Source organism: Aulostomus chinensis, chromosome 6 (genome assembly GCF_037954235.1).
Source record: "Aulostomus chinensis isolate RoL2024-O1b breed Wild chromosome 6, RoL_Achi_v1.0, whole genome shotgun sequence".
In the NCBI taxonomy this organism is placed as follows: domain Eukaryota; kingdom Metazoa; phylum Chordata; class Actinopteri; order Syngnathiformes; family Aulostomidae; genus Aulostomus; species Aulostomus chinensis.
The window spans coordinates 31,416,624-31,442,349 of NC_141325.1; the positions used below are offsets into that span (position 1 = coordinate 31,416,624).

A 25,726-nucleotide genomic window follows, 5' to 3' on the forward strand; every position below is an offset into this window, starting at 1 on the left:
CACCTTACGTAACGCCACTCCGGTCTGGGCGCATCTGCTCAATCTGAGCCGATAACACTTTCAGGGGTAAAGCAGACAATTTCAGATCCAATCTGTGTCCCAGCCACTGCGCAGTCGGCCTGGTGCGTCTGTCCTTGGGACTGCCCTGCTGCCCCCCGCTCTCTTCTGCACTTTACACTGCTATATTGTTTATGCGTCAATACTCGTCCACAATGACGGATTGTCCTATTGTGCTACGTGCAACAACAGGAAACACTGATGGCAGGCATTTTGATTGGGAGCCCCGTGACACACTTGAAGCTCACCCTATCCTCTTTTTGAGTGGGTTGTCAGTGCTTTTTCAGACCCCCCCCCCCCCCCCCCCATGACAAAGAGCCTCCTTAAATTTATCATGCTAGAAAAAACCCTTTAAGTTAATCACTCGCACCAGGGACAACAACACTGATGCGTGCTGACATGAAAACACTCAGTGGACGAGCGACTGGGAGGCCTGGGGGTAGGTGGAGCATCTCTGGGATGGAACTATTAACCCCCACAAGGGACTGGAGAAAGAGGACAGGCTGCTTACAAATGTAAAGAAAAGCTGTCCGGGAGAGCTGGAAGCCCCCGGGTCAGTTTGAAGGGACACACATGAAAAAGGAAACTAATTCACACTGAAACTTGTGACTTGTGTCTTAGTTCTCCATGAAAATGTGGACAAACTGTTGGACCTAAACAGCAACAGCTGAAAACTCCTTGTTTGTCGAGGTGGTAAATTGTTCCTAATGAGTCACTGTGTACTCGTGGCCCGTCTAGCAACCAAAGGGTCGTTGGTTCGATCCCCGACCCTGGTGACCATGTCCAAGTGTCCTTGAGCAAGATACTGAACCAATAACTGCTCCTGATGAGCAGGTTGGCGCCTTGCATGGCAGCTCCACCATCAGTGAGTGAACGGGTGAATGAGACGACCTGTAAAGAGCTTGGAGTGCCGCTAAAGTAGAAAAGCGCTCTATAAACTGAGTCCAATTACTTTCCAACACTTATTAGCGCTGTATGGACTCTCACGTTCTTAACTTTTGCAGTTAATTTTAAATGGAAGTTTTGAATGAATTCCAACTTTTATTTTTCCGCTTACTCTATTTTTTTTTTAATAGAGTTTAATAGACACCTTTGGCTGTCTGGAGGTGCAGGACATGATCCTACGTTTGCCCTGCTGGAGGTTCAGCAGCGTGACCTGAGGAGAATAACAGGACTCCCACTGCTCCCAAATGAACCGGCACAACCCTCTAGCATGTAAGTAGAGTGCGTATTAACCCTGGCTCCTGATAACACTTTGGTATGGATTTAATGTACTGCTGCTCACCAAGAATTCACTGTAGAGACTGCAGGAGTGCGTTACACCTCAGTTGCTGGTTCTGGATCAGCCGGAGCACGCAGACATCTCAGTGATTAGAGGTCTTTCAGGTGCTCTCCAGTTCTTCTACCACGGCTGAATTCACCTGCTCAGAGGCCCCTGGCCCAAGTTTGCTAAAATAGCATTTTATTTTGGACCGTCCAGAGCAGAGGTAGGTGATACTTAAATGTTCCATAACAGGAAACAAAGTCAGTAACCTTCCATAAAATGTATTTCTGAAAATAACTCTCGTAGGTTCGGAAGGATCAGGTCCAGCAAAGAAGTCCTCATACCGTGTCCTGGAACTGGTTCTTCAGACAACTCTGACCTGCTTTTTTCACTACTTACTCCTGTCTTATTGATGAAGATTCTTTTGCAACACGCTTGATGCACCATCAGGATCTGAGCTGGACAGCACCGACGGATTTGACCTCAGACATGAGACCCAGGGTGTTATCAGGTCACTTTGCATTTACAGTGGAAAATGTGTTTGATTGATGATGCGACGCGTGTGAAGCACACAACCCTGAAAGTAGCAGAACTGCATAAACCAACTGATATGAAGTAAAGCTGGATGTGTGTGTGTGTGTGTGTGTGTGTGTGTTGCAGACCCACCCATATCTCCTTGAACACTGTTATCATGGGACATCCTGCTGGATGTGGTGGAGTCCCCATCACCGGGCCAGATCTGACCGGTTTCATGAACCTGAATGATGGAGGCCTCTGACACCAGGACCTTCTGCTTCAGACGCTTCTGGGTCAGGGGTGTGGGTGGGCTGCTGCTGTTGAAGGACTGCTGGGAGGGTGACGGGCTTTTCTGCCGGTACATCTGGGAGGTGGTGGGACTGGGGGACACATGGCTGGACGGGCCTGAGGAGAAGTCCTCCTCACTGGAGGTGAGGTTCTCATTGGAGCTGCAGTCCGGGGTGTAGCCTCCCCCAGCATCATCCAAGCTGCGGGGGGAGTATGAGCGCCTGGGCCAGTTGAGGGGGGTGTCTTCCTCCACACTATGGTCCCTGATGTGGATCACTCGAGTGTCCCCCTCAGACATCACCCCCCCCACATACACACCAGTATCGGACAGGAACTCTACTGGCTTGCCCCCAGTGGAACGGACCACGCCGTCTTTCAGGAAGTCCGGGTTGACCTGAGGTTTGTCATATGACTCATTGTAGACAACAGCCCCGTCAGTGGACCGACCCCTGCGGATGCCCCTCCAAACGCCCCCCTGAGGGCACTTATCCAGGTCCCCTGTGGCAGTGGACAGGTTAACAGGGACCGAATGCAGGGACCTCCTGCGCTCCATCTGCATGGCCTGACAGCCCACCGTGTCGATCTTGTCTGGCACGTTCCGGTCGTTGACTCTGACCAGCCCCCGATCGAAATGATATTCTGTGTTCAGACTGAATGGTTTTTCTGGACCCCCCAGCACAGACAGGCCTCTACTGTCCCCGGCTGTGTTGGCTCTCCTGATGCGCTCAAAGTTGGACCTGAGAGCCGCCACCGAGCCAGCACCCACCGGGATGTCAGGAATGTCTGAGTCCAGGTCAGCAGGTGAGAGCCCCCCCTCTGGATGGGCCTGACACCTGTCTGTCTTGCTGGGATCCCTCTGCTGCTCCTCCACAGGTGCCTCATCTGTGTCAGGTGTCTTTTTGAACCCCCACCTGCGCCCTGCGTAGGACTTCCTCTCTGTAGCCAGCAGGGTCTGCAGGTAGATCATGCGGAAGCGCTCCTTGTTCACCTCCTTCTCCAGGTGCTTGACTGACATCTTACATTTGTCCAGCTCCTGTTCAATGTCCCCCAAAGAGTGGAGCTCCATGCAGGGGGGGTCAGACTCCGGGAACTGGGCTCTCCAAGCCTCCACAAACCCCACGGGCTCCACCATCGTTACTAAACTCGAACAAACACCATCAACTCTTACTGAGAACCAGCAGGACTCCGCTGGACGACCTCCGGGTTTCCATGCTGCTGAAGAACGAAGAACCCAGTTCAGCTTCAGGAACGCGCTCCCCGGCCCGGGACCGCGAGGCGCCGCGTGCAGAGCCCGAATCTCCGGACTGTCCCTCCGGGTCTCTGGCTCCTGGTCCGTGGCAGCAACGAGGGAGGGGCTTCGGGGCTCAGGATTATCCTGAAATCTCCCTTGGATGGATGATGATGATGATCGTTAGGGCATAACTTTACTTATAAAAATAGAGTTTCCAGGAAGAGACGATTAGCGCGGAGGACAGGACCGGAGGAGAGCAGCGAACGTTCCCCGGAGGACGCCGGCGGGCTGAGCGGGAGGTTCGCGCTTATAAGGCGGACACATTCAGCCCGATGATACGATGCTCCTTCCAGAACCGACGGGTCCCGCTGACCCACCTGGACGCGGACGGGTCTCGGGGACACAACCCTCTGCCCTGCTCGGGACTCTGGCGAATCCCGACAAAGTTTACCGCAACTGAAGCGTCTTGTGAGAGCGCGGGAAACAGCGCCTCCCCGCGGCAGCCCAGCCCTAATCGACATGACGGCGCGTTCACATACAACACGCACGTGACTACACGGTGTGTGTAACGCGTTCTAATACTGCGTAGTGGAGTATCGTGTACTTTCATAGTGGTTTCACTGGTCACCAACAACATTCATTACCACAGAGGTTCGGTTTCGGGTTCGGCTGTTAACTCGAGTGACTGACGGTGGATCAGGCGCGGGATCCCCGCAGATCACCGACCAGACGGACTTCGATCGCGTGGCTTGCCGCCTCCTGCACCTCCAACGCCTGCGTGCGCAGGTTTGGGGCAGCTTTGATCTCTCGACCAGCGACTTCCTGTTAGCGACGCCTGTTGGTCTCCATGGCGACGCAGCGCGACGTAGCCGCCGCTAGCTACCAGCTCCCGTTCTCGTCCGCTAGCTTCTCGGTCTCGCCCGCTAGCTACCCGCTCCCGGTCTCGTCCGCTAGCTTCCCGGTCTCGTCCGCTAGCTTCTCGGTCTCGCCCGCTAGCTACCAGCTCCCGTTCTCGTCCGCTAGCTTCTCGGTCTCGCCCGCTAGCTACCCGCTCCCGGTCTCGTCCGCAAGCTACCGGTCTTGGTCTCGTCTGCTAGCTATTGGTCCCGGTCTCGTTCGCTAGCTTCTCGGTCTCGTCCGCTAGCATTCCGGTCCCGGTCTAGTCTGCCAGCTATCGGACCCGGTCTAGTCTGCTAGCTATCGTCCCGGTCTAGTCCGCTAGCTATCCGGTCCCGGTCTCGTCCGCTAGCTATCCGGTCACGGTCTCGTCAGCTAGCTGAGGGCTACGCGTCATCGGGGAATCGCTGGTTCTCTCGGCCGCGGTCCTGCTAGCTACGTGAGCCCGACAGCAGGACTCGGCCGGCCACCAAGATGAGCGAGCAACTAAAATTCATCGTTGAACGTCTAAACAAAGACCCATTCAAGAAAAACCTGAACCTCATCACGTTCGACTCCCTGGAACCGATCCAGCTGCTGCAGCTTTTGAACGACGTCCTGGCGGAAATCGACCCAAAGGTGGGGGCTGTGGTCGCGGGCTGCTGCATCGCCAGTGTCGCTTAGACCTGCCCGTCAACTTGTTGCTCTTGTGTGTCCAGCAAGCGGTGGACCTCCGGGAGGAGCTGCCCGAGCAGACGCTGAGGAGGACGAGCGCGGTGCTGGGGATGCTGAAGTACAAGCCTCCCGCCAGCCAGGCAGACGTGTGAGTGGCCGCGCTCCTCCGGCGGGTAGCTAAGCTCTTTCCGGTCTGTCTGACATGTTCATCACGCCGCGGTGATCTTCCTCCCTCGCTCAGGAGCAGCTTCAGACAGGGTCTGGTGATGGGCAGCAAGCCGGTGGTCCACCCCATCCTCCACTGGCTGCTCCAGAGGGTCCCGGAGCTGAAGAAGAGGGCTTACCTGGCCCGCTTTTTGGTCAAACTGGAGGTTCCTGCCGACTTCCTGCAGGATGATGTCATCAGTGACACCTACCACCAGGTTCCTTCAGCCAGCACATAACCATGCCTCACTTCAGAGACATTAAATGAATTCTTAGAGACAATACACCTGTATGATGTCATGTGTGTTTCCAGTATGAAGAGCTGGTGGAAGGATTTAAGACCAATCACAAGGAGTGTGAGCAGCTGAGGATGTCCGGCTTCTCCACTGCTGAAATCAGACGGGTAAACTCTCAGAAAGGAAACTGCTATGACTTCGGTTTATGAAAAGTAGAAGTCGTAGGGTCCTGTGAGGATGTCAGAGATTCATCTGATTGATGACCTGATGTGGTAACTCTTTCGAATATTGAATGGGCGTGAAAGTCATTTTTAAGCCCTAACACCAAAATTACAAGCGTTAACTTCCACAGTATCTGCAACTGTCTTCCCTGGGGCAGAGGTCTGTAGATGTTGTACCGGTGCTACACCCCTGGCTGGACCAGAATGGTGATGTGCACTCAGACCTGCAGGAAAGTCTCTGACCATGAAGAGACCTGGACAGAGGAGGTTCTGGGACAATGTGGCTCTGCAGCATTGCACCCACCGCGAATGTCGCTCTCACAATGCCAGCGATAGGGACGTTATAGATGAAGATGGCAGCTGTCAGACTTTGATTTTATACTCAGAAAACTGCCTTGGATGCGATTTGCACAGACGCGCGCTTGCACTGAGCCATGTTAGTTGTTTGTGTATAAATTCTCTTTAAGTTCTGCTTCGTTTCAGTTGTTAAACCTGAATCTCAACAAGACTTCTAACTGGAACCTTTAGAATATTTTCTGATGTTTTGTGAACTAAATGCTTCATGGTGAAAGGAGTAGATGAGTGTGAGCAGCTGCAACCCGAGTGGCTGAGTGTGTATCTAATGTTTAATGGTGAGTAAAGAATACACAAACCCCTCTCTCAATATCTTTTTAAAGGAGTCAGTCTTTTCTGCCATAACAGGACATCAGTGCGATGGAGGAGGAGAAGGACCAGCTCATCAAACGGGTGGAGCGGTTGAAGAAGAGGGTGAGTCAAGCTGTGGCTCTGCGGCGGTGCAGGCTGAGCAGTTAAGACGTGTGTGTGGGCAGAGATGTTAACACCTCTGACGTGCGGCCCACGGTTCAAGGTGGAAGCTGACCCTGGTGGAGGTGCTGGTCATTTCTGGTAGCGCTGTGGTCGTCTGGCATCATTGTCATCATCGTGATGTGACCTTGTCAATCCCCTAGGTGGAGTCAGTGTCCAACCATCAGCGGATGCTGGAGCAGGCGAGACAGCTGCGTGTGGAGAAGGAGAGAGAGGAGTCGCTGGCTCACCAGAAGCAAGAACAGAAGAATCAAGTAAATGCTTCTGGTTGCTTGGGCTCAGTTCATCAACCTGGAAGTCATTACATTCGTTATTGTTATCATCCATCATTGATTAGACTGCAGGCCGAGGAACAGGTGGGATCTCTGCAGGAGACTGGTGATCACTCCCAAACACTACCAGAGAGAGATAAATACATACATATGTGTGCGTGTGTGTGTGATATGTGTATATATCACACACACACGCACACATATGTATGTATATATGTATATATATATAAAAACTTATAACAGTATAGCTTCATATTTTGATCTGAAAGTTTATTGGACAGACTCAAACTAGAGTGAACAAATGTCAAATAACTTTGATTGAGATGTTGAATTGAGTTGAAACGACTGGTCGGTTAATGGGTTGATAGAGAGTCAACAGGAGTTTCAGAGGACCGACGTGAACCCTGAGGTTCGATGTCTGCAGGCTTTCTTGATTAATAAATGAGGAAGGAAGGAGCAGTGTGAAGACACCCTTTGTATAATAAAGGCCAAAGTATTCCTGTTTCAGTGAGGAAAATCATCATCACAATCTCAACTGATACCGAATTCGATTGTTAGGACCTTGCTACTATAAATAGGAGTGTATGGTGATCGCTTGCATGTGCTCAGCTGTTCCAGGCGGAGCAGAGGCTGCAGCGGGCGCAGCAGCAGTTGAAGGATATGCGACAAGCTGCCGCAGACGCTGACCCAGAGAGTGAGTAGTGGTGTCTGCACAACGCAGCTGGATGGGAGTTCAAGGACACAGCTGAGCTTTAAGGGTCTCTCACTTAATAGCCTTTCATTTGTTGAGCCTCGCTGATTAAAGCAGCCTTTGAAGTGCTGTGACAGAGCTCATCTGATGTTTAAACTGTCTGCTGTTGTTCTCATCTAATGTTGGAGGAACCATTTACACATCTTCAGTTTCTAAAACGACCAGTGTAATGCAGATACAGTTGAAGTTAATTCTCACATTGTTTATGCATGTCCAAAAAGTACTCTGATTCCTAAACAATGTCATTGACATTATAGGCTCTCGGTTCATAAGGAGTCATTTTTTTCCACGGTGACATCAACGTAGTTCTGTTGTGTTGGCAGCTCTGCAAACATCGGTGAGACTGAACCTGTAACAGGAGCATTTCAACTTGCTAACATGATGAAGACTGTCAAAACCTGGAAAAGTCATGGAATATGCTCCTACCACTTCCAAGTCCTGGGGGGAAAAAAATTAGAAATTAACAAAGCCACAAAATCTGGGAATAGTCTTCACAATACTGGTGTCTTAGAACATATGTGGGTCAGTGGAGATCGACTGAGGAAATCGGTTTGGCTTAAAACTGATTTACGTTCAATCATGTTTGCATACATAGAACACATGAATGCTATTAGATTTCTTTTTAGATATTATCAAACATGCAACACCATCTGCTAGCTAAACTATCAATAATCAATGAGCTAAACTATCAACAGTCTGACTGAAAATCTGAGGGTAGTGCTTTGATCTACAACTTGCTCTTTAGTCAAAGACATGGAATTGCCTGGGAGGGTTTCATGAGAGATTTGTGCTCAGAGGCCCTGAGAGGTTGTGGAAAAGTTTTGGTGGAACTGTGAATGCTGCATCAGCTGCTCTTTGTTACTGAGGAGCTCTCTGGTGTGTTTCAGGCTTCATGAGGAGGCTAGAAGAGGAGATCAAGATCAACTCCTACATGGTTTCTGAGAAGCTCCCTAAGGAGCTGGAGGCTATGAGGCACGCGGTGCAGTACCTTCAGAAGGTGGCATCAGAGCCCGCCATGGGCCGTGCTGACCTTCAGGAGCTGGATGACAAGGTCAGGCACAAGCTGCCATTTTGACATCGTAGGGGACAGAATTCTGGTGAACCTTTTGTGAAAGTTTTCATTGACACTGTTTCAGATTAAAGATGTGGATTATCAGATAAATCATCTTATAGAGAGGAAGATGATGCGGAACGACCCCATGGATGACAAGCTGGCGCTCTTCAGGCAACAGGTGCTGACTATTGATTTGGTTTGATGTCTTTCATCTTTATTGTCCCTTTTGTACTCTGGGGTGGTGTGGGATGTCCTAAAAGCTTCAGTAGCTGCGTTACTAATGTCAGAGAAGGTCAGCGCCTCAATGTGTTGGATTATTTATTCGTTTGTTTTGATGCTAATAACAAGACAGGACAGCAGAGTTCAACCTTGAAGATGAGTGAGTATGCTGGTTCACACGCTGCTCAAACTGTGTAACTCTGCAGGAGGACCGGGTCCAGCTGCTTGGGAATACCTTAATATTCATGGGGTTTGTTGTGAGATTAAAGTAATTCAAATCCCCAAAATAAAATGTGCTTTACAGTGATTCACGGTCAGGGGTCACTAAGTGCCAGCCATGAAGTGTTAGTCTGAAGCGAATGGACACTGCAGGCTAACAGCAAAACCGCTGGACGTGGCCATCTACAAACTCTCAGTCCAAACTTTGTCCAGCTCTACGTTCACTTTTAGTCACTCTCGTTCACTCAGTCAATCTTGTGCACTGTCACTCTCAGTCACTCCGTCAGTCTTGTTCGCTTTCAGCCGCTCACATTCATGCTTGCTCCCTCTTGGTCACTCTTTTTTGCTCTTGTTTACACTTGTTCACTCCAAGTCACCGCATTCACTGTGGGTCACTCTCCTTCATGGTAGCTCCTTGAGTGCTCTATATTGTGTATTTTTCATTGTTGGGGGTCTATTTATCATACTCGTGGGGAGAGAGGCTCAGATTATACTGCCCTGACAGCTGCTGTCCAGGAAGTTGCTGTTAGTTCTCAACAGGCAAAATACACTTGTTGGGTGACGTATTGATTCAATTCCCCCTCTTTTTCCAACTGCCATCCAGCTATTAAGACATTCCTCCTCGTGAATTTGGGGAACATATGAAGTTAATATTTATGGTTCATACCACGATGGCTTAGCTCTTTATTTAAATCGTGTGTTGTGAAATTTGGCACATGCATTCATGCTGAACAGAGGATGAATTGTAATCAATTTGAGCTACAGATGTCAACGCCATCATCTGATCACATAAGTTCAGATGAATGCTGGAAAACAGAGGACATTCTCATTGTGTTAAGCTGATTCATTTTGTAGCTTGAAAATCAGATTTCTGGTGTTTGTAATTCTATCATAACATGACAATCGCAGTCCTCCATCATCATCCGGAGGAAGGAGGCGAAGGCCGAGGAGCTCCAGGAAGCAAGGGAGGAGCTGGCTTCAGCAGAGCGAGAGCTGGGGCAGAGGACCAGCAAGGCTCGGGACTCTGATGGAGAGGAGGTGGTCCGGGGGGATGAGGTACGCTGCTGGACACGCCAGGGTTATACTTTGCACATGTATCTGAAGGTACATGCAGGAGTTAGTGACATACTTGAGTGATCACAAAGACGCGGTCAGAAGTGGTGTGTGTTTGAAACTGTTCATACATAATTAGTGACACTCCAGTTCAACTGTATCCATTGTTTCAAGTGGTTGGTCTTTTCATCTGCATGGATTTTAAAGTGCACTTGTAGATTTTCAAACTGCAGAAAACACAGGAGGCTATTTTTGTTCTTATCCAAACACGGACAAGCTGACTGTCTAATGTTACTTATCCATTTGCCCACTCTCCCCCACATTCCCATGAAGAGACATAAATAGAAGCTAACTGAGAAGATCCAGAACAAGGAACTGTACTCTACAAAATTCCTGGAAGTCAGCTCTTCCCCTAATCTGTCCTGTAATCAGTCTCTGTATTTAAGTCAACTGGACACATTACAGACTTAAAAACCCTTTGTCTTTATTTATATCCTGTGACAAGGATGTACTCTTTCAAACATGCAACACCATCTGCTAGCTAAACTATCAATAATCAATGAGCTAAACTATCAACAGTCTGACTGAAAATCGCTGCACTGAGGTCAGTGCTTTGAGCTACAACTTGCTCTTTAGTCAAAGCATACGTTTAGCTTCCAGCTAACTATGAGCAGTTGTGTATTAGTGGAGGGATGCTGATAGATGGGATGGGTGTGTGTGTGTGTGTGTGTGTGTGTGGGGGGGGGGGTGCTGTGTAGTATTATTATAGCCTCTTGTTTGACGCACATTGAGGTTAAGGCTGGGCTCACTGTTGATTGCGCTAGCTGTCAATCAAGTTGTTTCAACTCTGACTCCTCAGAGCTGCTGGAGTGAAGGAAGAGCACCATGAGCTTCCTCTGGGGAATGTCCATCCCCAGTAGTGCACCACATTTTGTATAGATCATATTTGACCTTCTGTTCAAGCCCTCCACAACTGGAAGGGCAAAGCTGCATTTCACAGCGGATGGCGCTGGTGTATGTGCCAACGTTCCTGCGCTGGGAGGAGACTTACTGAGCATGGCTGGCCTTCTGGTGAGCGTTCCGCTAACTTGGATGTGAATAAATGACTGAATCATGCCGCTCTTACAAGCTTCTACATTTTATCAGCCCTAATGCATTTGCAGTGGTGGTACCCGACACAATGAGCCACCAGGGATGCACCATAGCCAATATGCTGATATTTTACAACTGATAAGGGTTGATAGCTGATATTTACTAATACTTATCTTTTTATTCACTCTGAAAAACAATGTGAACAACATCAAACCCACTCTGCATCTTTGTGATCTGATGACGTGCAGACTAGAGCTGGGTATCACCACTGACCTCCCGATACGATACGATTCCGATACACTAGGTCCCAAGTCGATACGATTTCCGATACGATTCGATCCAGTATACGAAACGATATTTTAGTCACAATACCAATTTTGCTTTGGTAATGGAAGAGCTTCTCAAAGGACTAATGCTGTAAATTCAATTGTAAAAGTAACCCTCTAACCTGCTGCATCATTAAATATTAATATTTACATTGAGAACTGACCGTTAAACAATAGTTATACAACATCATGCACTTTTTATTTACATATTTGACCGTCATTCAAAACAAAAGGGCAACTTAGACTTCCACAAACCGTCAGCAGCTCAGCAGGAGGACTCGCGGTGTGGCGAGCTTCAATCGCCCGCGTTTGTCAACGTGGGACATGAGGGACCAGTGACTGTCAGTGGACTGAGAGGTGATGGTCAAGCAGGAATCGTAGCTCTGCTTGTCCAGCTGTCACCAGCGATGGCAACTCTCTCTGCCGATTTCATTGCAGTTGTGACGTTGTTTTTAACTTCTCTGAACATCTTTGGGATTGTGACCTGACTCAGTTGTTTCCGTGTCAGTAGCACATAGCGTGGTTCCAGTGTGGACGGGGGTCTGAAGCCTACATTTTCTACCTCACAGGATGGTCTGAGGTCCTTGCAGATCAAAACTGCCAGAGCTGAAGTGATGTTCTCTGCACGTGGAGGCGTGGACGGAAACTTGGTCCCAAATGCTGTCTCCAGCGAGGGTTGTTGCAGGGACTTGTAGTTTCCTGGTTGCTGAGTGTCCTCTGGGTGATGCCTCGTCACATGGCTCCAGAGATTAGTAGTATTTCCGTTGTACTTTACTTCTACTTTGCACATTTTGCACACAGCATTATTTTTGTCAAGTCGAGTGCAGTTTTCTCGCTTCTTAAAGCCGAAGTGCTGCCAGACACCGGCTCTTAAATTTGCCGCAGATTAAAGTTGCGCTTCCGCCATCTTGCTGTTCTCTGATGGGAGGCACATGGCCTGGATCTGGTGAGGTCTGATCATCTGACTGCAGTAACGTTGCACTAAGCACTAAATCACACCAGACTAAAGGGGCAAACAAAACAAAAAAATAAAGGGGTAAAATCTGATGCATTTTAAAAGATCGATACTGGGATTTATGTATCGATAATCTTTCCTACAAATGTATATCGATAAAATATCAGAATATAGACATTTTTAACCCTCCTCTAGTGCAGATATTGTAGGATACACTCCTGTGGCCGCTGTTTTCACCAATGAACCAGCCGTCAACTGAGCTAGCTAGCCATGCTGAATGTAGCATTTTAGCATCAATACATTATTGATCATTGAAACGAGTGTAAATAATTAAAAAGATAAGGTATACGAATGATGGGCAACCTGGAGAACATTTTTGGTTGACAGATCAATCCGATTTTCTGAGAAATGACATTTCAACAGAAAAGACAATGTGTTTTTGCTGCAGAGCGAAGCTTAGATTGTGCAGTAGGCCGCGGTTTTTGCAGCATATTAATTGTCTTCAGGTTAAATGAGGAGCAGAGGTAGGAGGACATTCAGTATTTTGGACTGAGCAATTTTTACAGTTCTCATGTATTAAAGTTTCCCTCCAGAGTGTGTTGGATTCATTCCAGTGTGCAGGGATGGGAGCAACTGTTTGTAGTAACAAAGAGGATCCTTGAATCAATACATGGAACTCAAAGGCAGCTTATCAGACTCCTCAGCAGTTTGGGCCATCTGCCACGGTGGAGGAGATGATCGCTTTATCAGAGGTATTTTCCATTCTGCTGGTTGTGTGTCATCACATGCCACCCACCAACTGTGGGGTCTCTCTGAGAGGGATGACTACATCTGCTCATCACTGGTTGGCCAGTAACATGAAACCACGTTTATTGAGCAGCCGCAACACTCTGGATAAATTTAGTCAGTGAACACACTGTCATTATTTAACTTCTGATTTCATATTTTACAATCCCCTGCTTCTGTTTGTCCTACAAATCGTTGTGTGGATCATCTCCTGAACCCTCATGTTACTGTTGATGGGACTCTTTGCAAGTGTATGTTTGTGAGCAGCATCTCAGAGATGAGCGAGCTGTGACTGAGCTGCTGGACGGTTCAGCAGCAGTTGTTTTGGGAACACACTGCCAGGAACACTATGCAGTATTATTCTGCTGCGTTAATTCCCCTCTCAGCCATGTCTGCCCTTGATGTCCCAAAATACACAAAGAATACACACACACACACACACACACACACACTCTCATACTCATCAAGGCTGACTGGTCCCCAAAGGACATGAAGCACATTCTGTGATTTCTGGGGCTGTTCTCTCGTGTCCATGTTCATTTATAGCTGCTCCTCATTGTGGAGGAGTTTCATGGTGTCCCCACAGACTCTGAGACCGTCCGTCCATCAGTCGGGGCAGCGAGTGACTTAACATCCACTTGAAGCCGTTCAGCTGCCAGATGAATCTGCTTGCCGTGCATAGCTGGCCTGGACCTTAGTGGATCTGTTTCACATCAGGCCAGGGGCCCCAGACCCCCCTGCTGGTCTCTCTTCTCTCAGCCCTTTCGCCTTTCAGCTGCATTGGACACTACAGTCCACTTTGTTTCCATATGTATCTGACATTGTAACTGAATGCAGAGAAATGCAAAGGTAGCTCTGACATGACTTGCTGGTTCTGGGTACCACATCTTCATACATTCAGGACTTAATGGCACGTAGAGATTTACCGCAACTGTCAAGCCCTGATGGGACCTGATGGTTAGTTTGTTACTCAGTAACCATCTTAGGTTGCCACTTTCATCCACATCTATCATTTCTTTATTCTTAAAGAGTTGTCCCATCTCCCATTAAGCCCAGTACCCTTTTTTTCCCAAAGGTGGGGGGGTGGGGGGGGGTGTTGAAAATCACTTTTGCAACTCTGTCAACCCTTCCTTCTTTTTGGATCTATTTTTCTGCTTTTGTCCCTTGGAGAGAAGCTCGAACTGACCAGAGGATGTGGTCGTGCAGCAGCCAGGACATTCATACAGACACAGCAAAGCGTGTGGATCCCAGCCAAGCTGGAGGCAACATGGAGTCGACCTAGCAGCCCCTGTGTTGATGGGTGAATGATAGTCTGTTGCACTACTTGGGGGCTCCTCCATTCGCCTTTTCTTCTTTTCCTTTTCTACAAAAGTTCAAATGTCCATTGAAATGTTTCAACTGAAACACTGTTAATGTCATCAAATTTAAACATTCATGTTTCTTTTATTGCATTTCTACAAGAGAATTTACAGGTTTGGAGTTGTAAAAGGCACCGAACCACAAGTCTGCCATAACAGAGCACTCATAACCCCAGGAGAGATGCGAAGGAGTTTCTGGTAGCACCGGTTGTTCCTCCTCTCCGTCCTCGTCTGTACCGAGGAGACTAAACCCTACTGCTTTTATTCTTTGCAGAAATGTATTCCAAATTTTAGATTAAGCTACAATAAGGTTCTAGGAGTCCTAGTTGGTCAAATCAAGAGCAGATCTCCCAAATTCTGTTTCTTGCAGACAAGCTTGTCTTTGTGGTACACTGTTTGATCAGCTGCTCGCCAAGAAAACACAGCAGGGAATTTCACACTGAGCAGCCTCCCTTTAGAGCAGTGGTTCTCAAACCTTTTCTGTCATTCCTCCCTTTGGAGGAAGACAAATTGTCATTCCCCCCACGCCCAATTTTTTGACAAAATAGGCCATGTTTAACTTTATTGACCTATTAAAAATTAAAAACATTCCTTTAGTTTTTCAGAAGTAGAAAAATGAAATAAAATGTGTTTCATCCCTGTCAAATATCTCTCCATTTTAAAAACAGACCTGACACAGTTGCTATGAAAGAGGTTTAAAGCGCGGTTTGGTTCCACCGCAAAAAAAATTCCGACGTCCAAACATTAACCAACGGAACCACAAACAAAGCGAAAGGTGAGGGGGGAAATGATGTTTGGACGTCGGGTGACTCGCACCCCCCCTGAGACGCCGGGGGGGTGCGCCACACACTTTGAGAAACGCTGCTTTAGAGGATGCGACTCACTGTTATCAGCTGCAACTCCAGGAAAATTATTGGGGTGTGGCAGGGGCGGATCACTGCAGCCACCAGGAACTTGTTCAATGTGAGGGGCCAAATGCTCCTGGCTCTTTGATGGACTATCGAGGCAGAACCTGCTGCATGTGGTCGCTCACAAGGGTTGTCACCCGGCTTTGATGTACGCTTGTACACCACTGCAGTGCGTTGAGGTCAGCAAAAACAACAGTTACTGAAATAATCTTCAAACATCTCTGCATTTCAATTTGACAAAAAAACTGCTGGTGTGTGTGTGTGTGTGTGTGTGTGTGTGTGTGTAGATCTGTAATTGAATGTATCCTGTTGAATTCTGTGTCTTGCTTCCTTGCAGCTAAAACGTCTGGTCATGAAACTGCGAAGTAAAGGAACTGTGTACAAGAAGAAACGCCAGGAAATGGTGGAGCTGAAGACAGAGTTTGGAGTTCTGCAGCGGACTGAGGAGATCCTCAAGCAGCAGCAGGAGGCTGTCCAACTGAAACTTGTAATTCAGTTTTATCCTTCTGAGACATGACAGGTTAAAGAGAGTTGAGTGAGTTCATATGAGGAGATCTGAATCCTGAATGAGCCTGCTTTCATTTGATTCAACTCCTTGCAGATCAAGTTGTGTCTAGTGACAGGAAGCTCCTAAGATCTCTAGGTAGTCTGGCTGCTCGATATTCTCTATCTGCTCTCCCTCTAACCTGCTCACATGCTACCTTTCCAAATCTGATTTTTCAACTTGACCTCCCTGCTCAAGCGGGTCGTGCAAACTGTGAAGTGGTGGAAGCTTCCTATAAATGGCTTCACACCTCTCTGCAGTCCCAGCACCTGACTTGTTGATAGGCTGCTTGACAGACGCCAGACTGAGCTGCTATTTCTGATGGCTGCATCTGCTGCTCCTCCTCTGTCTGCGTCCCTCACTGGGATTTGGTAGAGCAATGGAAGTTTTCCCTCTGATCCCTCTGATGTGGTGGGTTCATAACTTCTTTCTGCGAAGGAAATTCCCTGTCCTCCTCTTTATGTCTCCTGCACTGTGAGACATGAAAACCAGTTTTTAAGGGGGTTCAATGTCACCAAACCTGTTACTGCTGTTTAATTCAGCCACATTCAATTCATGTTTTAGAGCTCGATACCTCATTCCCCTCACCAACAGGTCTTCCTCAGGCTGTTCTTCTTCTGGCCTCCGTTCCTCTTGCTTCTCATCTCAACCTCCCACTGTTCAGTCCGGCCTGTTCCTCCTTAATCGGCTCTTCCTCAGCCTGTTCTCCTTTAGGCTCCTCTTCCTCAGGCTTCTCTTCATGTGATGATGATTCTGGGTCCTCAGCAGCCAGTTACCTCATAGATGTCTCATTTATCATCATTGTGTAGCTGCATAGAAAAAAATTACGACAATTAAGATTTAAAGCAGCAACTCCACTTTAAAAATATATGTATATTATTATATTATTTCTAGTGTCCAAGGTTTAAGGTTTGTTATTGAAAATCTTGAAGCTTTGAAATTTGCCCTTCTGTTCATAATATAGCACTTTTACGGCTGTTGTGTTTTTCAAGCAAACTATGGAAGCAGAGAAAGGCGTCTCTGGCTACAGCAACACTCAGGAGGAACTGGAGAGGGTGTCGGCCATCAAGAGCGAGCTGGATGAGAAGAAAGGACGCACACTGGACGACATGTCTGGAATGGTGACTATACACCCAAGTTTACAGTCTCTTTAGATGGTGTAATTGATTATAAATATAGAATTATCAAACAAGTTAAACACAATTTCATCAAGTGATATTTAACTGAGGCGGCCCGGTGGAGCAGTGGTCCTCCCTGTGCCCCCCAGCAAGAAGGTTGTGGGTGGAGCCCCGGCTGCAGCACGGGGTCTTTCTGGGTGAGTCTCCATGTTCTCCCTGTTCCTGCTGGGTTCTCTCTGGTACTCCAGCTTCCTCCACAGTCCAAAGACATCAAGAGGGACCAGGTTAATCCAGACTCTAAATTGACCGTAGGCGTGGCTGGGAGAGCCAATGGTTGTCTGTCTCTATGTGTTGGCCCTGCCATGGACTGGTGACCTGTCCAGGGGGAAGGCTGCTGGGATAGGCTCCACCCCCACCACCCTGAACAGGAGGAGAGGGGGAACATGGAGGGATGATGGATGGATGGATGGATGGAGGGGTGGATGATGGATGGATGGAGGGGTGGATGATGGAGGGATATTTAACTGTATTAGCTGTTGGGGCACACACTACTGTGTCTGTGTTCTGTCTAACCACTAGTTTGTTAGGAGTACTTGGTAAATGCTAATAGTTAAACCAGAAAAGCTTCACTCAGCTTCAGTCAAACTCTATTAATCAACCTGACAAGATCCCAGAAGGAAGCAGTTGCAGAGCAAGATCGGCTCCAGACTGACGTTCCAGTTATTGAATTGTCTTTAAGCATGGTCATGTGCCTGGTGTGGTCAGGTGGAGTGCTCAGTACTTCCCTTTTGCACCTGGACCTGAACTTCAGTTCTGCAGACAATAAATGGCTTGTGTGTTTTCAGTTTGAGTGTACTGAGTGCTGTTGGTCTTTTTACAGGTGAAGAAATTAAATTCCATGATAGTGGAGAAGAAGTCAGCTCTGGCTCCAATCATCAAAGAGCTGAGGTCACTGAGGCAGCAGTGTCAGGTGAGCTGCATTAGAATTCCTGTCCACAAAGGTATTCTCCTCACATCAGTGTCCTGATCACATTTGAATAGACGACCTTCAAAATAAATGTCAGATGGGCACAGTGTCTTTGTTGGTCCTACAACCCAGAAATAGCAGGCAACAATTCAAGACTATTTAAACTCAGAATGGAGGAGAATATGATCTGAGCTTTCGCAGTCAGACTTGCGAGGCTTAACGATAGTGTGTAATATAATACTACAAAATGCAGATAGGGTAAAAAAAAAATAAATTGCTCAACTTGCTGAAATGTAGTCCTCTGAGACTTTTGAGAAGTTGTTTTTGTCGATTAAAAAAACAAGTCTTGGAAAAAAAACATAATGGGTCAGAAATTTAAGACTAAAAGGGAGTATCTATGACGGTGATCTTCACTGTTTTGGTCCTATTTAAGAATAATTGACATAGTTCATACATAAAGTGCATGATGGAAAAGCCCCCTTACACAGCTGGGCTGAAGCAGAGGATTACATTTTCCTACCAGTTCATTCCCACTCTGCATATGAAGAGCTGCAACAGTAACAATAACTTGACTACCGTAGTTCAACTGCACCAACATGACGCAAGGATAACAATCACTCCAGTGCAACAGTGACTCCACACATCACCATTTTGGCTTCATTCTCATACAGAACACTCTTTAGTCAATGGTTCTCTGTCAATGACAATGTTAAAACAGGTGCTGAACCAGGAATACGAAGAGAAGAAGTCCCAGTATGAAAGCTGTGCTGCTGGTCTGGAGAGTAACAGATCCAAACTGGAGCAGGTACACTTGTAACATCGACGTTATAAGACAGAATGGAGTGCTGATCATCAGTTAGAGTACATGTCCAGTTTCTTTCGTGTCCTCTAAAGCCACATTCATTTATTTGACTAAAACCCTGTTTAATTGGTGTTCTTCCCATGTGACCAGGAGGTGAAAGCGATGAGAGAGGAGACAACACAGGAGGAAAACCGATACCATCACATCAACTGCATGTCAGAGGTAAGAACAAAGAACCTCACTTGAATCACAAAAGACGTCACTGTTCCGTGAGCCAAACGTGGCAAAATAAGGACTGAACAAGCCCAGCGATGTGTAGAGGTGAATACATTGCAGTAGCCTTTGGCAAGTGTCCCACCTTCCACATCCACTTTGACAAGTAGCCTAGATCCCTTCTCTCTGTCTTCCACAGATCGTTGAGATGCAAATACAGCGAGCAGCTGAGGAGATGAAGGCCTATGTGTCCTCTGATCCCCAAGAGAAGAAGAGGGCCATCAGGTGAGTACGTGGAGGCAGGCCAGCCAGGTGCTCACACACGAATAACCTTTTATTTACCCCCAAAGAACTCCGATTACACAAATCCCTGCAGATCCTGGAAGAATTTTTAGAATTTAAGGCCAGAAAATGTCCTAAAGCCATATTTTAATGAGGTGGGAGGTCTTAAGGTGGCCTGGGTATTTCATGACATACTTTCTTGTTTACATTTTGTGCTCATCAGTCATCGCTAACAGAACAAAACTTCTCTGAAGCTAACAGGGTCCCCCATGCCAGTTAGCTTAGCACAATGACTGGTAGTGGGTGGGAAGTGTTAGCGTAGCTCCGTCTCTGCCTGCATTAATATCAGGAGGGTTGTGTGTAACCTTGGTGATGAATACCAGTTTAACATGAGGAGACGTTGTAGTGGTAGAATCAGACACGTAACCGGAACTACTTTCCTGACTGGGAGCAGTGATTTGACGCAGCACCTCCAAAGCTCCACTGGAACTTGGGTCAACAGAACCAAAGGTTTGTTGAGGACTAGAAGAGCGACTGCTGCTACTGATGATGAGGAGGAGGAGGAGGATTCCTGCTGGACACACCAGCATCCTGGACCTGAGCTAGCTGATGCTGACACTTCCCACCCACTACCAGCCATTGGGCTAAGCTAACTAGCCTGGACCTGAGCTAGCTGATGCTGACACTTCCCACCCACTACCAGCCGTTGGGCTAAGCTAACTAGCCTGGACCTAGGCTAAGCTAACAAGCCTGGACATGAGCTATCTGATGCTAACACTTCCCACCCACTACCAGCCATTGGGCTAAGCTAACTAGCCTGGACCTGGGCTAAGCTAACTAGCCTGAACCTGAGGTAGCTGATGCTAACACTTCCACCCACTACCAGCCATTGGGCTAAGCTAACTAGCCTGGACCTGAGCTAGCTGATGCTAACACTTCCACCCACTACCAGCCATTGGGCTAAGCTAACTAGCCTGGACCTGAGCTAGCTGATGCTAACACTTCAACCCACTACCAGCCATTGGGCTAAGCTAACTAGCCTGGACTTGGGCTACGCTAACTAGCCTGGACCTGAGCTATCTGATGCTAACACTTCTCACCCACTATCAGCCATTGGGCTAAGCTAACTAGCCTGGACCTGAGCTAGCTGATGCTAACACTTCCCACCCACTACCAGCCATTGGGCCAAGCTAACTAGCCTGGACCTGGGCTACGCTAACTAGCCTGGACCTGAGCTAGCTGATGCTAACACTTCCCACCCACTACCAGCCATTGGGCCAAGCTAACCAGCCTGGACCTGAGCTAGCTGATGCTAACACTTCCCACCCACTACCAGCCATTGGGCCAAGCTAACTAGCCTGGACCTGAGCTAGCTGATGCTAACACTTCCCACCCACTACCAGCCATTGGGCCAAGCTAACCAGCCTGGACCTGAGCTAGCTGATGCTAACACTTCCCACCCACTACCAGCCATTGGGCCAAGCTAACTAGCCTGGACCTGAGCTAGCTGATGCTAACACTTCCCACCCACTACCAGCCATTGGGCCAAGCTAACTAGCCTGGACCTGAGCTAGCTGATGCTAACACTTCCCACCCACTACCAGCCATTGGGCCAAGCTAACCAGCCTGGACCTGAGCTAGCTGATGCTAACACTTCCCACCCACTACCAGCCATTGGGCCAAGCTAACCAGCCTGGACCTGGACACTTTGACTAACTTCAACCCATATGCAGCTAAATGAGAAAATGTGTATTGCGGTGAAATGGGCATCAAATTTTCTCTGTTGAGGTCTTACGCTCAGTTTGGTTTCACAAATTGTGCAGCAATGCTGATTCAACCCAGGCTGTTAAGCTGCTGAGGTTTTATTATTTCATCAGGTACACAGAGTTATCAGGAACCTGTTAGCACGCCTGCACCAGTCAGGATGGGCTGATAAACCAGGCCTCAACTGTCGGTGAGCCCAGCATGTGAAACCGCCTCTGTCTGAATCATATCCTTCTGTTTTTGTAGGGAGGTGTACATGAAGAACATTGCAGAACAGGAGTTACTGGGCAAGGTGAGCAAAATACTGAGTTTGATATTGACCTCCACCACAGACGTCATGTTTTCACAGCCGTTTGTTTGGTAGCAGGATTATGCAAAAACCTTCTGGCTGATTTGCACCAAACTTGGTGAGGATGTGCAGTACGGGCCAAGAAAGAACCCATAAAAACACCAGCCTGCTGCTGGGTTCCTGGCTGGTGGCCTAGACCACAGACTCTACCCATCTGGTCCTGGTCATGTGCTGCCATGAGTGGAACCTCTGTGGTGTCACCAGTCCAGCCTTCTCAGGCCCCTGGTAGGACTCTTGATATCAGACTCTTCTTCTACCTGGAGGGGGTTCCTGGCCTTCAGGGGCTCATCCCCCCATGCTGGTTCCTCCTCCTCCTCAGGTTCCTGCTGCTTGAGGTTTTCACTCAGCAGTTCATCTTTGGGGCCATCTTCCTGTTGTCGTCCTGGATCTTGGTGATCTGGTCCTGGTCAGTGACTCTAACCCTCACAAAGTCCTGGGTCTCCCTCTCTCCTCTTAGTGTCCAGTCTCAGGGTCTTGGGGTGGAACCCTCCCTGCAGGGTGAGGAACTTCCTGGTCCTGGTATCAGGTGCCTCCACCTCCTCCTTTGGCAGCTGATTATCTCAGCAGGGGATCTGGTGGCTGGCAGGGCTTCGTGCTGGTGGCCGGGACCCAGTTCCTCCCACTGAGCGGACCTCTCAGGATCTCCTGACTCTATGGAGGTGTTTGGCTGTGGCCGACCTCCTTCAGCCTCCTCACGGGCCCTCTTGCCTGGGGGACCTCAAGGTTCTTGTAGCCGTCCTGAACACCTGCTGCCTTCTGGTAGTTCAGCCTGTTGATTTTGATCATCTTCCCTCTCTTCGGTACCGTCCAACCTCACTGATCCAATTTGAATCCGATTCTGGTGTCGCTGCTGTAGATCTTGGTGATGTGGATCCGTGAGTCCATGTCTTGCTCATTCCTGCCTACAGCTGGATCTCATCATGTAGAGGAGGAGACTGGTGGTGGATCCACTTCAGAACCAGATCCGTGCCAGTCCTAGTGGTGATGCGGCTGAGGGGTTCAGGTCTATGCAGAGCAGCAGGGATGGTGCATCACCTTGGTATGTAACACCTGAGGCTCACCTGAGCAGCCTGGAGTGGTTCCCCAGAGTTGTTCTCCTGAGCTTCCTGAGTTCTCGATGAAGGTTCTCAGTGTTCTGCCGATGTTGGACGTTTCCCAGCTCTCCAGTATCCATATGAGTGCCGCTCAGGCACACTGAGGCTCTGGTCCATCCAGGTGGTGTCAGGTGGGTCTGCCTGGTCCTGCAGTCTATCCACCAGTCGCTGGTGCTGGGTTCCTCTGGTACTGCTACCAGTTCTTTTCTGGGTCCTGCTCATGTATTGGACCATGTTCCTGTTCACCTTAGCTGCTGTGGAGCCGGGTTACTGGCTGGCAGCTGGAGGGATCAAACCCGTCTGGGGTCCTTCATGATCAGGACTGCCCTCCTTGAGTCCACTGTCCTGGGTGGGTCCCGGACACCAGCAGCCGGTCCAGTGGTGCTGCCGGGGTCACGGAGGTCAAGTTATATTTTTAATTATTTTCTCTATTCTATGTTGTCATACTGGAGTGTCTTTTCTCCGCCCTCTGGTTCTGTGTGGATTCCAGAAGTTACGTGAGAAACAGAAGTTGGTGAGGGAGAACCACAGCACCAACATGGAGCAGATGAAGATGTGGCGCGATCTGGAGCAGCTGATGGAGTGCAAGCAGCAGTGCTTCATCAGAGCTCAGAGCGAGGCCTCCATCGGTCAGGTCATCCAGGATGGAGGCAAGGACATGCTGGTGCTGTGAGGAGAAGGAGGAGGAGACAACGGAGGCGGGCGACTCCACGCCTTCCTGTAGTATTTCTAGTGTCTGAGTCGACGCGAATGACCCCTGCTTCATTGTTGCAGCTGGTGGGAGGAGCCTAGCAGAGGTGCTGGGATCATCCACCTGTAGCGAGAGCAACGCTGCACCTTCTGGAAAAATATCTAATTGTGATTATTTAGACTGAACATGTGACATGATTCATGGTTTTAGAGGGAATGTTGGCCTTGTTATTCTCTTCTAGATGAAGATCATTAAAATGACGATGATTTTTTGGGGAATTCGTTTCATACATGTTCTCTTAAGTCTGTAGAGGATGAATTTGCAGCACTAGAACATGGATTTGACCCATAATGAGCAAATATGCATACTGTGACTTTACAACTAATCATGCAGCTGTCATGAGGCAGCTTGTCCTGCTCTGTGAACGCCTCTTCAGGAGGACAGTTGACAAAGCGACAGCAGCAACGGGACTCTGCTGCTGTGGAGGCTCTGCCTGCCTTGCTTTGATGCATCAGACATTTTGTTCTACTTGTTTTTGTTCTATGTTCTACCATTTCTCTACAATAGATCTGTATTTCAAGAATTTTTAAAAATACATGCTTGTATGTTGTATATATATCTGTTTCTATTGAACGTGTGTAATTAACTACATGTATGTGATCTGGAACCAACTGAGACATCCTTTAATGTATAAAAATGTTCTCTAAAGGGAATTCTTTATCGAGATCATGATAATGTTTGATGCTACAATACAACATTAAGTATATTTTCATGTCAGTCCAGTTTGAAGCACGCTTGAGGGACAGCACTAATTTCTCTTCCTGCACCAAACACGATGACATTTTTAGCAACTGAGCTAACTGTTTGCAATGCTGGGAGCACTTAGAGCTGCCGGAGGCTTCATGTTCCCTCAGATGTCTTCGTGGGTGGTGCAGGCCCCTCCCTCTAATCTGGTGTTGACAGCTCATGTTAGTGCGTCTCCAGCCAAACAGATCAAGTGCACATAGTTGGAGGCAGCTTGATGTACAACTGGGCAGGAGTACAGCGCCTTCAGCTTCTTGGGCTCTTATTAAGACGTGTTAACAGATGATGCACGTCAGCCTTATAAAATATCCGATAATGACCCCCCCACCAAGGACGGGGGGGGGGGGCAGGGCCAGCCTGGTGCCTTCTCCTCTTTATATATGATGGTTTGTCCCATCGATCCTCTGCCTCCTCCAGCGGCCGGCTGGTTGGTAAATGGGTGGACAACCAGTGGCTCTCCCAGCCACGCCTACGGTCAATTTAGAGTCTGGATTAACCTGGTCCCTCTTGATGTCTTTGGACTGTGGAGGAAGCTGGAGTACCAGAGAGAACCCAGCAGGAACAGGGAGAACATGGAGACTCACACAGAAAGACCCCGTGCTGCAGCCGGGGCCCCACCCACAACCTTCTTGCTGGGGGCCACAGTGAGGACCACTGCTTTACCAGACCACCAGTTATGCTGTATTAAAAAAAAAACTTTCTAGAGAAGGTAGCAGGTCAACCGTGGAGGTCACATTGATGTATTGTCCATTTGCCTGAAATCTGACCCTAACCAGAATATTGATTTGAGTCATAAATCTCTAATAAATGTCGTATTCTGGTTCAGCATCTATTCACATGTTGAAAGGGAACGAGTGAACAAAGCTCTGACATTCATGTCCGTCACAGCTCTGGAGCAACATCTAACTACTTCTGCCCACTTGAGAATTGATCAGAATGTAAAAAAAAAGAAAAAGAAAGGAAATGTCCAGAGTAAAATTGGACACATTTGGAGACTCTTGTAGACCAGAGCTGCGGGGTCTGGATGTTTGAGACTGTACTTTGAAAATACTTAAAAGGTGCTTCAATCTGTCCAACGTCTGGGGTTTGCAATCTTGTGCTTCAGTGCACTGAACCGCGCTCAGACCCTCCGTCCATAACCAGTGACTACTTTCTTTAGATGAGGATGTAAGTAAATCAAAATAATAAATCAAATGTCTTTCAGTTTATTGCATTGTTGTGGTCTGTAGCCGACATCGCTAAAGCCACCGTGTGAACCTGAGTCTGAGCGCACACTTCAGGAATCCTGTAGGTTTGGAAGTGGCTGCGCTTCACTTTGGGACAGACAAACACAGATGTGTACCAGGAGCTCCGCCTTGAATTAGTGTCTCCTGAAACTGGACCAGAGTCCCTGTTCTGGCTCCACCTCTGACCATCACCAAGCAGACAGAAAACCACTCAGTTGTTACCCTAAACCAAGACTCGACCCAGGTACCAGTCAGGAAAGTAGTTCCGGCTACGTGTCTGATTCTACCACTACAACGTCTCCTCATGTTAAACTGGTATTCATCACCAAGGTTACACACAACCCTCCTGATATTAATGCAGGCAGAGACGCAGCTACGCTAACACTTCCCACCCACTACCAGTCATTGTGCTAAGCTAACACTTCCCACCCACTACCAGTCATTGTGCTAAGCTAACACTTCCCACCCACTACCAGTCACTGTGCT

General features: G+C 48.2%; 2 protein-coding genes and 1 long non-coding RNA gene across 5 annotated transcripts in view; 2 read left to right on the forward strand and 1 right to left on the reverse strand.

The window, feature by feature from the left end:
- The window catches only part of LOC147260793 (breakpoint cluster region protein), a 34,725-nt gene extending 29,499 nt beyond the window's left edge, over positions 1-5,226 (reverse strand). Inside the window, exons 1-2 of one of the 2 annotated variants that reach the window (XM_086207582.1) lie at positions 4,794-5,226; positions 1,988-3,511 (exon numbers count right to left, since the gene is read on the reverse strand). In XM_086207582.1, coding sequence (XP_086063708.1) covers positions 1,988-3,257 — 1,270 coding nt within the window. In that variant the 5' untranslated portion in view covers positions 3,258-3,511; positions 4,794-5,226. Of the gene's footprint in view, positions 1-1,987 lie in introns of both variants that reach the window. The other variant, XR_015116698.1, reaches the window with a different exon arrangement.
- On the forward strand, positions 1,157-2,161 carry LOC147260794 (uncharacterized). The gene is made up of 3 exons (XR_015116700.1): positions 1,157-1,544; positions 1,628-1,832; positions 1,982-2,161. It is a non-coding gene; the product is annotated as an uncharacterized LOC147260794 (long non-coding RNA).
- Positions 2,471-25,217, forward strand: ift81 (intraflagellar transport 81 homolog). Of its 2 annotated transcripts, none has more exons than XM_086207585.1 (18): positions 2,471-4,871; positions 4,952-5,055; positions 5,149-5,329; positions 5,425-5,514; positions 6,271-6,336; positions 6,537-6,647; positions 7,275-7,359; positions 8,304-8,467; positions 8,553-8,648; positions 9,818-9,964; positions 15,724-15,873; positions 16,923-17,051; positions 17,929-18,018; positions 18,734-18,820; positions 18,968-19,039; positions 19,230-19,315; positions 21,323-21,368; positions 22,334-22,979. In XM_086207585.1, exons 1-18 carry the CDS (start codon positions 4,728-4,730, stop codon positions 22,349-22,351), a joined length of 1,866 nt encoding a protein of 621 aa, XP_086063711.1. In that variant the 5' UTR covers positions 2,471-4,727; the 3' UTR covers positions 22,352-22,979. The 2 variants fall into 2 exon arrangements, with proteins under 2 accessions (XP_086063711.1, XP_086063710.1); XM_086207584.1 differs by lacking the exon at positions 22,334-22,979 and adding an exon at positions 23,010-25,217 and having other exon boundaries at positions 2,473-4,871.
- Positions 25,218-25,726: the final 509 nt, after the last annotated feature.